Source organism: Elgaria multicarinata, chromosome 2 (assembly GCF_023053635.1).
Source record: "Elgaria multicarinata webbii isolate HBS135686 ecotype San Diego chromosome 2, rElgMul1.1.pri, whole genome shotgun sequence".
NCBI lineage: Eukaryota > Metazoa > Chordata > Lepidosauria > Squamata > Anguidae > Elgaria > Elgaria multicarinata.
The window spans coordinates 61772375-61786406 of NC_086172.1; the positions used below are offsets into that span (position 1 = coordinate 61772375).

The following is a 14032-nucleotide window of genomic DNA, read 5'->3' on the forward strand; positions in this document are numbered from 1 at the left end:
CTAAGGCTAGCTCTTCAAGTAGTATCTGAAACTAAAGACCAATGTGAGTTTCAGATCCTGAATTAAGGCAAACTCTAGCTTTAAGCACAGTTGATGTTTCTTCTAATAAACTGCTTAACCATGTTGGTGGATTCCATAGATTTACTCCTGATATATTAACTGCAATTAGCAAGAAGCCAGTAGTGTGTGTACCGTACATATAGGTGTACATGTATGCATTTATGCACATGATGTATGTATAGAGTGCATACATACTATGCTTTCCGGTTCAGTAATAAGACGAGAACATAACATGTTTATTAACTATTTGGCATAAATCAGGAGCAACAGTGTCCCAAATTTGGAACTCATGGGGGAGTGATGACTTATCCAAAGCTGCCATAATCCTCTGTCAATTATGTTGCACTAGTATGGCCTACTGCTAGCACAAAAGGAAATAAGTGCTTCCTAGATCAAACCTGGAGATGAACTGAAAAGTTCAACTCTGGAAAGGAATGGGACAGATCAAACTTCCTGACTGTAAGAGCAGTACAACAATGCAACAATCTATGGAGGTAGTGGGCTCTCTCACACTAGAGGCATTCAAGATGCAGCTGCACAGCCATCTTCCAGGCATGCTTTAATGTGGATTCCTGCATTGAGCAGGGGGTTGGACGATGGCCTTACAGGACCCTTCCAACTCTACTATTCTATGATTCTATGAAGTCTGAAGTCATTTGATTCCATTGGGGTTTTCTCCAACTTCCCTAGGGGACACTGCTGAAAAGGCCCTCTAATAAGGATTTATTTATCTCCTTGGAGGTTTAAGCAATATATGGTATAAAACAAGCAGCTCTAGAGCATAGACATGGGAAGGAAGACCCTAGGCAGCTCATAATCTTTAAAAAAAACAGTCACAGCATAGCAATAACATTCATTATACTGTAGAATATAGCTTGATGCTAACTTATTCAACTATAGTTATGTCGAAGCCAACAAAGTAAGACCTTTGAACAATGTACAAATACATCAGGGAGCAAATACTGAATTGGTTAATATAGATTAATATTTTATATTTCCTCAAAGTGAAGTGTTAATATGCAAGGTGACATTCACTGACATTTTGAGAAAGAACTACTAAACAGATGGAGTACTGAAAGATCAACATAAATACGCTGGATATGGCAGACAAACTGACTTCATTGAACAAGGGAGGAACTAGAAAAAATAATTGGAAGAAAAACCCGAACATAAATGAGATATTTCTTTGACTACAAGACCCAACTATATGTGACACGTTTTCCTTTGAGGTGCTATTAATCATGTCAGGAAGTACAGCTGATTAATAGGATTCAGTTAATCTGGACTTTTTTTAGTATCTCCTAGTATTGATAATTAGATTAGGAACTGTAATCACAAAAACTGAAAGCTTGGGAAAAAGATACAAATTAATAGATTCCAGTGCTGTTGAGATGTGTACTTGAGAACAAGTAATTCTATAAAATCCTTGATTGTTCATAAATGGATAATCAAAGATGTTAATGAAATCCTTTTTTAAGTCATAAAGAAAACAGAGTGGAACAATTATTCAAGTAGCTACCACTTTAATCAATGGGAAATACTTTTTATGCTCAAGAAATGTAGGCTATCCAAACCACAAATACGTTGATTACACACACACACATCCAAGTATTAAATGGATAAGACTCCTTGTGTGTCTTTTGCCATGCTGTTGCCTTTATGTGGACTTAACATAGCAGATCAATCCTCTTGGGTAGCATATATTCTGTTAAGATGCATTCTTATTTCCTTAAAATCTATCTCACTGGGGAATCCCAGGAAACCACTACAGGTAGGAATAAAGAAAACACAAACTCAAGATTCCCACTATTTTTTGTTATTAACTAAGATGGCTCATAAAGCTCAGAAAATTGTGAAACCCTTGAGAATTTAAATCATAGCTATTCCCTTAAGTTTGCATTCTTAAATGCTTGGTGAGGCATGTTAGAACTATATTTTCCTTATCTAAAAATCTAATAAGAACTATTTTAGAGAGCGTACATGCATATACACCATGTACACCAGAGATGGGAAAGTTCTGGATCTTCAGATGTTTCCAGCCTCCAAAACTTGCTCTGCAACTGTCCTTAGACTTGCCAATTAGTGCAGCCTGCCAATCAGCAGAGGGCAGGTTGTAGATAACAATGGGGCAAAAATCCACCTGGGCCTGCGGGAGCAGCAGACGTCCTGCGTCCAGCCCTCATGGGCCCTGACGGAGGCACCCAGCAGATTTTTGTCCCATTACTGACAAAGGGGGCACAGGTCAAGGCAGAACTCAGTTCAGTCCAGACCTGCATGCGCCCTTTGTCCTTTCCCCCTGCTGCGTTAATGGCGGCTACCATTAATGCAGTTGGGGAAAAACTGTGTTCCTCCCCCCCACCCCACCCCATGCTAAACATAGCCTTTGAGGCCCTATTAACGACAGCCACCATTAGAGTGGAAGGGGAAGATACACAATTTCCCCCGTCTTGGGTAAATTGCGTTTCTTCCATTGTGCTGATCATGGCCTTGAAGGCCCTCTTAAAACCTTGGATTAAGAGGGCCTTTAAGGCCACGATTGGCACAGGAGTGGGGGAGGAAAAGTGCACTTTCTGGGGCCTCAGGAAAGTGTGCAATTCCCCCAGACATGCTAATGGCATGCCAGGGAAATTGTGCACTTTCCGGAGGTGCTAAAAAGTGTACTTTGTCAATAGCTGGTCCATATGAGCAGTACTCTGTAAACCTGCAGGGGCAAATGCCCTGCGAATTCCCTATCCCTTAGAAGCTTTGGTAAATACTCTCTATTTAACAAAGGTATCCTTTGTTTCCAGGCATCTCCTAAAATGTATGTATGGACCATGGATGTTCCTAGGCCCACCCTTTCTACTGAGAAATAGGCGTGACTTGGAAGATGGTCCAAGGTGTTCCCTCTTCTATAAGACTGAATGCACCCCAAACACTGTTTCATCCCCTCATTCTCTGGAGATATGCACTTAGCTTTCAAGGAAAAAACCCGAACCAAACAAGATGTCCTCCATAGACCTCACACAGTTCTCTCTCCAACTGCACTGCTTTCTGGCTGAAGGAAATGCCTTCTAGTTTGTGCTAAGTGATTTTTTTTTTCTCATTCAAGAGATTGCTAGGCACGTGAAAAAAGGTGCATTATTTATCATTAAAATTTTCTAGTTTGCCAATCATAAAGCCACTAGAGAAAAGAGAACAGGCTATCCCATTCTAAAAGTGCTAATGGCCTAGTCTACAATTGCCCCCTCATAAATAATGCTTTTAAAATAAAACTCAGTTCAAAGGATCTCTAAGCATGTGAATGCAAGGTAACTCCTTAGAGATGAGAGGCTTAGAAAATGAAATTATTAATGAAATCAGAGGAATCAGCTCTTGTATTTTTCTTATAGTACCTGCAAGTTCCTTAACACCAAAATCTACAAGCAATTTTGGCCAGAAGGCTGCTACACTGGGATCAATTACCTACCACAAATGAGAGAGTTATAATATGTCTCCCTGGACCATCCTAATAATTTAAGACCCTGTGGCTGCACATATCATGGCCGTTCTTTTCCACTGTGAATGGAAAAGAACAGTGTATTCGCAACACTGTAATCGGTGTTGCGAATACACTGATTATGAAGGAACTTTGGCTAATAAGGATAGGGAATTTTGTTGACAGTATTTACAATGCTGACCTTTCAATTAATATGCTAATTAACTGGATATCCTTTTCTAAAAAGGAATGCCACTTGCTCTCAGAATTTCACAAATGGCAACACAGAAGCACTGTGCTTAACAGCCAGGTGGTACAGATATTAATTACAATTAGGAGAGTTTAGGGTTCCCATATTTGGATAAAATGGAAAATCTATGTTTGTTTAAAACCACAAGCAGAAACTTTAAACTTCATTCCCTGGTTTGCTGTGATGCCTAAACTGGGTGTCTGTCTTAACTGGGATCCAGAAAAATATATCCGATATACATCAATATCAGTTTTACTTTCAAAGGCAGGTATTGCTTTATTTTTGTCTGATGCAGCTATTATTAACATTGTTTCTGGTATAATAAATTTGAGTGATGATGTAACTAAGTGTTCACAAGAGTGTAGCTTTAAATAGGGAGCTGATCGCTTTGTGGAAAAGCTCTTTAACAGATACATCTGGACATTATTTTTCTCCATTAAAAAAACACCTATCAGATATTAATTAAAATACATAGCTTATTGTAAGCGTTCAACTTCATATTTAGCTCAATCAAAATGGCTGTGAAGAAAGGATCTGTACAACACAGAAACTCACCTTCCAGAAGTTATCAACTTTGCCGTAAACAAGAGACTGATTCTGCCTTTTAATGACATTGAAGTGCTTGATGTCACTGGAATTCAGATATTGTTCCACGACAAAGCCAAGGAAACTATTGTCTGGAGTATGAGCTGCAAACCAAACAGGAAAAAAATTATTACTGTATCGTTATCTTGGACAGCTAATAAGTGCCTAGGAGGTATCTTCTGCTTTTGGTTACATTAAAAATGTAAGACTTTAACCATCTGTTGCTAGGCTGTTTGCTTCACATGCTACAGTATTAAGTAAACACAGAATTATGAAAACATACAATTTAAAATCTGTGCATATCTTCTTTGGAAAAAAGTTTGGACAGAAGTTACAAAATGCTTTACTGATAAGTTCACAGCATAACTACTATGGCGTAAGTATGATAAAGCTATTCCCATACCACAACCACCAAGGAAATAATAAATATATTGCTAGTTGCAATAAAACAGAGTGTGAAAAATGAATTGGATTTAATGACATTGTAATTCATATCTAACATTTTTTTCTTATTTTAATATTGATTAGTCGTTAGATAATTATCTGCAAGAAATTGTTTTAGCACTTAGAACAAATGAAAAAGCAGGACGTTTAAAGACGCATAGATTAAACCAAGTCATGCACAAAAAGCTAACAAGGAATAAAACAGCTTCCAGAGATAGCATCAACAATGATAGCAAACTTGACACCAACAGGAAAATGTAATATTCCTTTATTACCACTTCTGCAATATAGACCTATAATGAGTGCTCTGAGCCTAAGATAGCATTACAAATTTCTTCATCTGCTTTTTATTTTGGGACTTAATTTTGATGATAAGGTTGATGATTTCTTCCCGATAACCCTTGTCTTGAAAAGCAACTTCTTTTGTAAAAAGGTTTAACTTACGAAACATTGTATAGAACTGTTGTGGATTAAGGTTCCATTTCCCCCATGGTGTTTTGTGGCCTTTAGATTGCGCATAATGAGCATGGTTAAACTCTGGTTCAGTCCCAAATGAATCTAGCACTCGTAACATGCACCTGCATGGAAATAAAGCAAAGCAAAACAAAATTAGTCATTGACTACAATATTTTCTAAAATTGAAACACAATATGCATCAAGAAGTGCATATGTTTATTCCAGATAACCGCTTTTACTAAAGGAAAATATGGTCCCCAATTGGTTCTGATGGGAACACTAATGACCAATTTACACTGACCAGGTTCACAAAATCATGGAGGAGGAAATAAGATGCAGTGGCAGTAGTCATGTGCCAGGTGTGTATGTGCATAATTACCTTCAGCAGTGCAACTTATCATGTTGTACAAACCCGGTTATGATAGCTGTTTTCTTTGGGTAACACAACATGGTTCATGTTCACACAACACGACAAGCCCAGAGCAATTATGTAAATCCCCCAAGCATGTGGGAGAAGACAGTCACCATGGCTTATTTGCCCCTCTGTGATGATGCAACCTAAGCCACTGCGAAGCCAGCAATTTTGAGACACAGAAATGCTCCTTTCCTCTAAATTTCAGGTATCACTCTCCTTACTCACAGATGTCCATGCACAAATAATTGAAAAAATGTCTTTAATGATAAATAATCAGTTAAAAATGATGTGACGCAAACGGTGTTTAAAAGTCACTTCCAGAGCTGGACGGGGGGGGGGGGGGGGGCTGTAGGAAATTATTCCATGCTTCCACTTAATGCCCATGTTCTAAGTCCCATCGTCTCTTGCTCTGCAGAAGGCAAAAAGGTTTGGCCATATAAAGGAAAGCATAGTTTTCTTTAGCAACATTAGCACCATGCCTATTTGGAATACAAATGGCTGAAAAAAGAAATCACAAAAGCATGGACAATCTTCTGCCTTTATATAAAGCACTACATTCTTATTCAGCACAGAATCTCAGAACCATTCACATGCTTTAATGCAACATGGGAATGAGACAAAACTAAGAAATCACAAAGCAACATAGACGATGGTTCTGTTCAGTTTGCAGCTGTAATTCAAAGCTTTTATGTTGAACTGCTTTCAATGAAAACATTTTACAGAAGTTGAATTATTTTAGATTACACCAAATGCTTGTCAAGAGCCAAACATTATTTAGCAGTAGTAAATCATGCAGCAGAAAGAAACAGTTGGGTTACACAGCGCAACAGAGTGTGGGATCTTAATAAAAGCATTCCATTTTAAGCCACATGCAGGACGTGGGATGATTCTTGGAAGATAAGGATTAACAAAATGGCTAGGCTGAATTACTGAAATACAGTGACAGGTTACATAACTTTTATTATTCTCCTCAATGCATTAAAACTGATGCCAAAGAACTGAATCATCAACTGAGTCCTAATATGCATTAAATTTTTACATTTGCTATCTTAAACGTGAGCAAACCAAAATTAAGAGAAAGTATGTAACATGATTCTTGAAGTCACTTCACTTTCTTTCTCCTCTTCAGTTGGATACATACTTAAACAGAGTGTCATAAAATCACTAGGAAACATGGAGCTGAAGGAAATCCCATTGAACTAGTTTGCACGATCGTTGCAGCCCACCATGCCTTATTTAAGCCATAGAGGGTTGCGGCACATGCGAGTGGCCATTTTGAATATTCAACCCCTGAAGGGGAAGTTGCCATGGTATGTTGTGTCATCCAAATCCAGCTAAGAGGGATTGTCTGAGGGCTAAACAACCCTCAAACAACTGCTGCCTAGCTTCAGGCAACATGACAGGCAACAGCTGGGCCATGAATAGGCAACGTGGTACCCGTTGTGGGCTGCGGTGATTGTACGAACCGGGTAATTATCTCATTCAAGTTCCAGGATTGAAGGCAGGGTATCCATCAAATGCCCATATTGCATACATCACAAAGGCAGGTTATTCCATTGCTCAGCTATTTCTGTAATGCTTAAAGCTAAATCTGCCTTTTTCTGATTTGAACCGTTTGCTAAAGCAAAGGAGCAAATAAAAGTTGAAACAACAATTCTATTTCAAGTGGATAATGAACTGGTAAAGGGAAAACAATGAAGTTTCATCAGGCAGAAGGTGGGTGGAAAGAACGCTGCATAACGGCATCTGCTCTATTTCTAGAATCTGGACTCCAGTGTCATTATAAACTACAGTTCTTAAAAAAAAGGAGTGAATTTATGTTATCCATTCATATTCTTGTATCATGTTTCAGGAGCTTACAGGCTCTGTTCAGTTATAATGCCAAACTGTGGCTTGGTGTTACAGGAATTGGTGTATTATCCATTATAAAAATTCTCCATATATAGCACCTCTATCTTTTACATGTCTACTATGTCTTCCCTTACTTGCTCTTTTTTAAAGCTAAAAAGCCTCAAATGTTGTAACCTTATAGAGGGACTGCTCTAGCCCTCTGACCATTTTGGTTGCCCTTTTCCAGATTTACAATATTTCTATTCCCACAGTGGCCAACCAGATGCCCGTGGGAATCCCACATAAGGTCACAAGCGCAATAGCAGCCTCCCAGTTGTGTTCCCCAACAACTGGCATTCACAGGCCTGCTGCCTCTGTTACTGGAGGTAATATATAGTGATTATATAACATGTTTGTAAAAATGTTATAAAAATGCCGTGCTATAAAAACAACAACTCTTCTTTGGCTCTGCTTCAATTAATTACTTCCATTTTACTACAATTCATAGCTTACCATTCTATTCAAGCTCTGAAAGTATGGACTATGCTTTCCCTCCAAACTAGAATTGCAAGCCACAACTTAAATCTGCTTTGATACTTTGGCTTGGAGAGCAAGCACAAACATAGTTCGCCGGTTTGGTCATAGCTGCAAACTTAGTTTCAGAAAAGAGAAAATAACAAAATGAGTGTGTGCGTATGTGGGATGGTGGTGAACATGGAGCATATGTGTATGCATCTTGTTCCTATAATGCTAAGCTGTGGCTTGGCATAACCTGCGAGCAATCGAGATAACAAAGAAACGAACACCGACTAAACCAAAATAAAGAACAATCTCAAAGTCAGGAACAACCATTTATTACGAAATACAATTTTAAAACTTGTTTACTATAATCAAACATTTAAAAACAAAACTAAGATGATTTATTTATTTATTTGTTTATTTATTTATTTTAAACATTTCTTAGCTGCCTTTCAAGACAGAAACCCTTCCAAGGTGGCTTACAACCATACATTTACAAAATGTTGTCCTCCCTGTGAGACAAAGGCTACTGAATCTTATCAATATCGATAGTGATGCCAATTGCCAAGCATGTTTCAACCATCTTCAGTGACATATAAATGACAATTAGTAGATTAGCTACTCTACAGTTCAATCAGATTCAGATTTGCGTGAATCAGAAATCATGCTATTAAAATAAAATTATTATATTTCCATTACTCTATATAGTCATATAGCCCTGTCCCTCACAACTGGACTTCAACGTATACTTCTGAAAAGGAACGTCTATGATATAAGCAGTTGCTGGCATGTAAAGATTCCACACGATCCAGCCACTGGATGTCTCAATCGTGAGGAGCCCCTTTGACCAAGCAGTTGTTCACCGATAGGGGTTTCTTTTCAGATGTCCGTGTTCAAAGTACAGATGGAACTAAATTGGGAATATGACACTGGAGGCATGGCCAGCAGCATAGTCCCCACTCTTGCTTCAACATCTGAATGCCACACATAAGAATAGGGCAGGAACAGAGTTAGTGAAAAATACAAATTCAAGATCAGGAATGTCAATAAAAAGGATTTAACCCCCACCCCACCCCCCAAATGTAGATAAAACTACAATTCCTTTTGATAAATAAAATAATTTTATAAGAAACTAATACTTACTGATAGTGAACCCAGGATGGTCCAAGGGTTTTCTTAAATTGAGTGAGCCCAACAATGTCAATGTAAATAAGTTCTACTACTTTATCCCCTTGTGTAGGGCAGCCAGATCTATTACCAACAACCTTTTTCATAATCCTAGTGATAAGAAAAACAAAACACAGTTTGAGTAAATTAAAAAAGATAAAAACAGCAAAATTGGTCCTATCAGTAAGTTTTCATTCTTCCATTACCTAGCAAGGTGATATGGGTACTCTCCCTTAACAGAATACAAAATTCTTGAAGAGGAGCATCTGGAGCCACTGCAGCCCCAGGAACTTGCCCAAGGAGGTATCCTGACCCAGAAATAAGTAGATTTTACTCTTGCAGGATCTATTGTGTTTTAACTAGAAGCTGGGGTCTACAACTGGAGCTAGATTCAAAATAGTGGCTCAGGAGGCCAGATGTATGCTAAGAATTAAAGAACAGGATGCCTCTGAGCACATACTGAACTCAAGAATTTGTGATCAGTTCCAGAAACAAGGTCACAAATCTTTTCACATAAAACCAACTCCTAGTTTCTCCGCAAGCATTCTTTTTCAGCAGCCTAATTTTGGAGATAAAAGCTATTTAGTTGTTCTTGCTAGACAACTGTGAGTCAAATACTTACTGATCAACAGCAAATGCCACAGATCTACCAGTAGATCCCGATCTACCTTGGGGCAAACCCTGGCCTAACCCACAAATTATTAGCTCTGATCTATCATCTTCATGACTAATATGACATCCTGTCTTCTCCTCACTGCAAACCCTTGCACACAGACACATTACTATCTGCTCAGGAGGGTTCGAACATCTAGTATGGCATAACGTATTATGCAACACTGCTTGTTGCCTAGCACCCAACACAGGTAGGTAATCCTCACAGTTGACCCTGGGTTTTGTTTTCTATGTCTAATATTCAGATGTTCAGGAAAGGTTTAAAATCAATGCATGAGTTTAAGTACATCCCTTCCTCAATTGTTTACTGGTCATGCTAGTGGGGAGGAGCAAACAGGAGCTCATTAAGGATTGTTCTGTGCAAACACTGTCTATATCATAGGACAGTGAATTACCAGTTGGCAAAAACTGAAATGGCTTCTCTAAGACAGAAATTGGGCTTGAAGCACTGCTGTTTCCTTTTCTTAAAGGGATGCAAGCAACTTAACAGCATTTAACAACACTAAGTTTGTTTTCTAATGGACCCCAGAACTGTTGTTCTTAAATGGATACTGTTGTTTTTGCACTGTTGTTTTTAAATTTTGCATACTTTTTAATGTTTACTGTTCTAACTTTTGTGAACCGCCCAGAGAGCTTTGGCTGTGGGGCGGTATATAAATATAATAAATAAATAAATAAAATAAATAAACTTGTCAGACCATTTATCCATAGAGAAAACATACATGTCTCATTTTGTAGTAGCATTACAGTCACATTTCAACAAATATTACTGCTGGGTATTAATGCATGGAAACTTTCAAGACAGGAATAACATTCTATTAGCATAAATACACATGGTACAGACAGGAAACCAGGGTATGCAATGCTGCATGGTAAACGAGGCCAGTATTCACAGGAGATTGAAAATAGAAAGAGATACCCTTTAATGTTCCATTAAAATAAAAATCTCACAGATGTGCCTATTCATGTTTTATGGGAGTATACTAAATAATATATGACTAATTCTCCTAGCCCATACGGTAAATAATTTAATTCATGACTGCATATGTATAGTATATAACATAATACAACACATACACGTCCAGAACGAGCTGCCAATGCCATACATCAATTGTTTTGTTTGATTTACAAGGAAACAAAATAAAGAAAGTCTTTCACGCTTATTGGGTTGAGACACTGTACAGCTGAACAAGTCTTTGGGGCCTCATAATTGATGCTCATCTGTGCTAGACTTCCAAGTGCCTATTTTGAAACACCTGTTCAGCCAAATAGCCCACACAATACAAAGAGCAATGCAAATATGGTTGTGAGGCTGAACACTTTTCCATTTGAATTTATAAATGTAACAAATCATAAACGTAACAACTCATTTGGAAATTATGGGTGATATGCTAAAAGAACAAGATCTTCAAACAGTAGATCAAAACACAATCAGTAGCTCAAAACACAAAACCTATCTGAAAAAATGACAACTTTCACACGAATTAGCTACAGCCAATTTAATATACTGATGAACTAGTTTTATGTCAGCAAGTAAAGTTAGTTTAAGGGGGAAAAGAAAAACTTGAAGAGCTGGGCTTTTATCTTACTGCAGATGTCTAACACACCTGTAATGGCACAGAATAAAGCTGCTTAGTTTGAATTTTCCAGTATTCATTTAATCAGGCCTCAGGAGGAAGCCACTACAATGCAACATATTATCCTTTTCATGGTGCTTATAAAATAATCTCCTTATCGCTGTTTAGTGAATTATCACTTTCATTTTCCTCTTCACAAAATTATAGGCTATATAATAAAGACTTCAAGAGAATTTGCAGTTAGGGTTGCATTCTCTGGTACTTAGTTTTCAATATGGAAAATAATCTCCTTACTCCTTGAGTTCTGCCAATGAAGCTGAAATCCTTATGTCATGGCCCAGTAAATAGAGAGATGTAATTAAATCACTCCACTGGACTAATTCACCAAGTGGGCCACCACTAAAGGCGTTCTCTGCAATCTTGAACCCAGATTCTTTTGTTAGGAGTCCCAGATGAACAAGGACCTGAAAAAGAAAGTCAATTATAAATAAATATTGATATTAAATATGCAGTAGATTCTTGCTGAACAGAGTATGGATTCATGTTTGGATATTTGGGTCAAATTACCCAGAAGAATGTAAGTGTAACTGCATTCTACACCAGTAACTTGAATGATAGGGCGTACAACTGTTTTTGGTTGACAAGTGAAGAAAATGTAAACATTCCAGCACTTATATGTATTATTTATCACTTAGAAAGCACCTCAAATTACAAAGATTAAAAGGTAAGACAGGCTCTCCCTGTAAGCTCACAGTCTAATAGACATAAGTGGGGGTGGGGGGGCGGGGGAAGGAAAGCAAGTCTATTCAGGCACAAATTCCTGTAAAGTCTGGTTCAGGTAGCGTAAATGCACAAAGGGAGGGAGGGAGTGCACTAGCTCTGCCCGCTTCTCATACATTTGCATTACTCTATACGCATGGATGGTGATGGTTCTGAAAAGGAGAGGCTCCTGTTCAATGCAGTTTTCAAAATTGTGCAAATTTTGAAAATCAGTTTTCAAAATTGTGCAGAGACAGTCGAAGAATACAGGAGGCTCTACTCTTCAAAATGAACCACCCAGAGAGCTTCGGCTATTGGGCGGAATAGAAATGCAATAAATAAATAATTAAATAAATTATAATCCTTCATGAGTACAGTGCGATGGAAACATACAAGGGGGAACTAGCACACTCTCATTCTTCATGTCTTTACTCAGTTTATTAACACCTTAATAGAGCTATAATTTTAGCAGTAACGTCTGATCAGGATTTTCCTGACTTGAAGTATATATGCACACACACACACACAGACCCCCACACACATCAGCAATCCCTGGCTAGTGGCAGGGGCTAAGATATGCTTGCCCAAGAAGGCAAAAAGTAGTATAACTATTTTTTAGTTTTCCCTATTGGTTTTTCATTTGATTTCCATTCTTAAGTCTGATTCTGTAAAATCTCACAGATGGTTGCAGATTTCAATTTATACCACATTCAGCTTCTGTCTTTAGTGTTATAGAATATAGCATTTAGCTTCCATCTACTTCATTCAAGAAGGATATCCCATACTCCTCAAAACATTTCTATAAAATACTTCCTACTTTCTTACTATATTAAAGACTTTTTGGTATGAACTGATAGTGGACTATTCCCACTTTGATTTGATGAAGCACCTGTCATCAACATTTGTTATTTCCAATGCCATTTAATCTCAATCATCTCTCATTATAACAACATGTCATCTATGAGCACTGCAGCTTCCCTAAGAAGCAATTTAAATATTTTGTATTCCCAGAAGGAATCTGTAAAAAATGCTTTCACATTATTATTCTTCATATGGGGTACTAATACTTGAAATCTGTTTACCATTCACCCACTTGATCCCATGCATACCGGTGGCTGCCCTCCAGCTCCAAGGCTTTATCTCACCTTTAGACTCACATGCCTCCTTCCTTGTGACTTGTGCCTTTAATTAGATGATAAGCCTATAGGCAGGGCCTTATAATTTGTTTTAGTTAACACATAGCACCTAGTAAATCACAGGCCTCTGCGTAAAGTGTCACCAATGTGGAAGCACTTTTTGGCTCTCTCTTTCTCTCCCTGTGTATGTATATAGTGACTGTGTTCAATCAGCCCTTACCTATTATTGAATACCTAACAGGCAGGATTTTAGAAGCCAAACCATGCACTTTAGTTTCCTACATACAGCAATGAAATTGTTTAGTTTACATCTTGAAGTAGAACTCACTTTTTTCCGTTTTCTCTTTTCCAAGTGTTGTTTTTCGGCAAGTGATTTAATTGCTTCTATCCAGGTATCAGCCATCCTCCTTATTCGCAGCATCATCCACCGGAATTCTTCATGTCTGGACATCATTTTGTATAGCAAATCAAAATTCGTTCTTATTTCAGCCTTCAAGTAAACAGTATGTTAAAACAGTCAGTGGTAGTCCAAAATATATTATTTTAAATAGGTTTAAAAGAGTGTATTTGTGGGGGCTAGGAATACTTCTATTTCATTTTCATTTCATTCGAATAAAAATTACATAAAGATATTTCAAAATGTAACCTCACAAAAGCAGGAAAAGAGAAACCATTTTCCATTTTGTGTGTAATTTAACACAGTGT

General features: G+C 37.8%; 1 protein-coding gene across 1 annotated transcript in view; it reads right to left on the reverse strand.

The window, feature by feature from the left end:
• The window catches only part of MGAT5 (alpha-1,6-mannosylglycoprotein 6-beta-N-acetylglucosaminyltransferase), a 147573-nt gene that overhangs the window by 23495 nt on the left and 110046 nt on the right, over positions 1–14032 (reverse strand). The window contains exons 7-11 of the mRNA XM_063116606.1: positions 13656–13817; positions 11727–11896; positions 9160–9294; positions 5241–5374; positions 4323–4456 (exon numbers count right to left, since the gene is read on the reverse strand). Of these exons, the coding sequence (XP_062972676.1) occupies positions 4323–4456; positions 5241–5374; positions 9160–9294; positions 11727–11896; positions 13656–13817 (735 nt within the window). The remainder of the gene's footprint in view (positions 1–4322; positions 4457–5240; positions 5375–9159; positions 9295–11726; positions 11897–13655; positions 13818–14032) is intronic.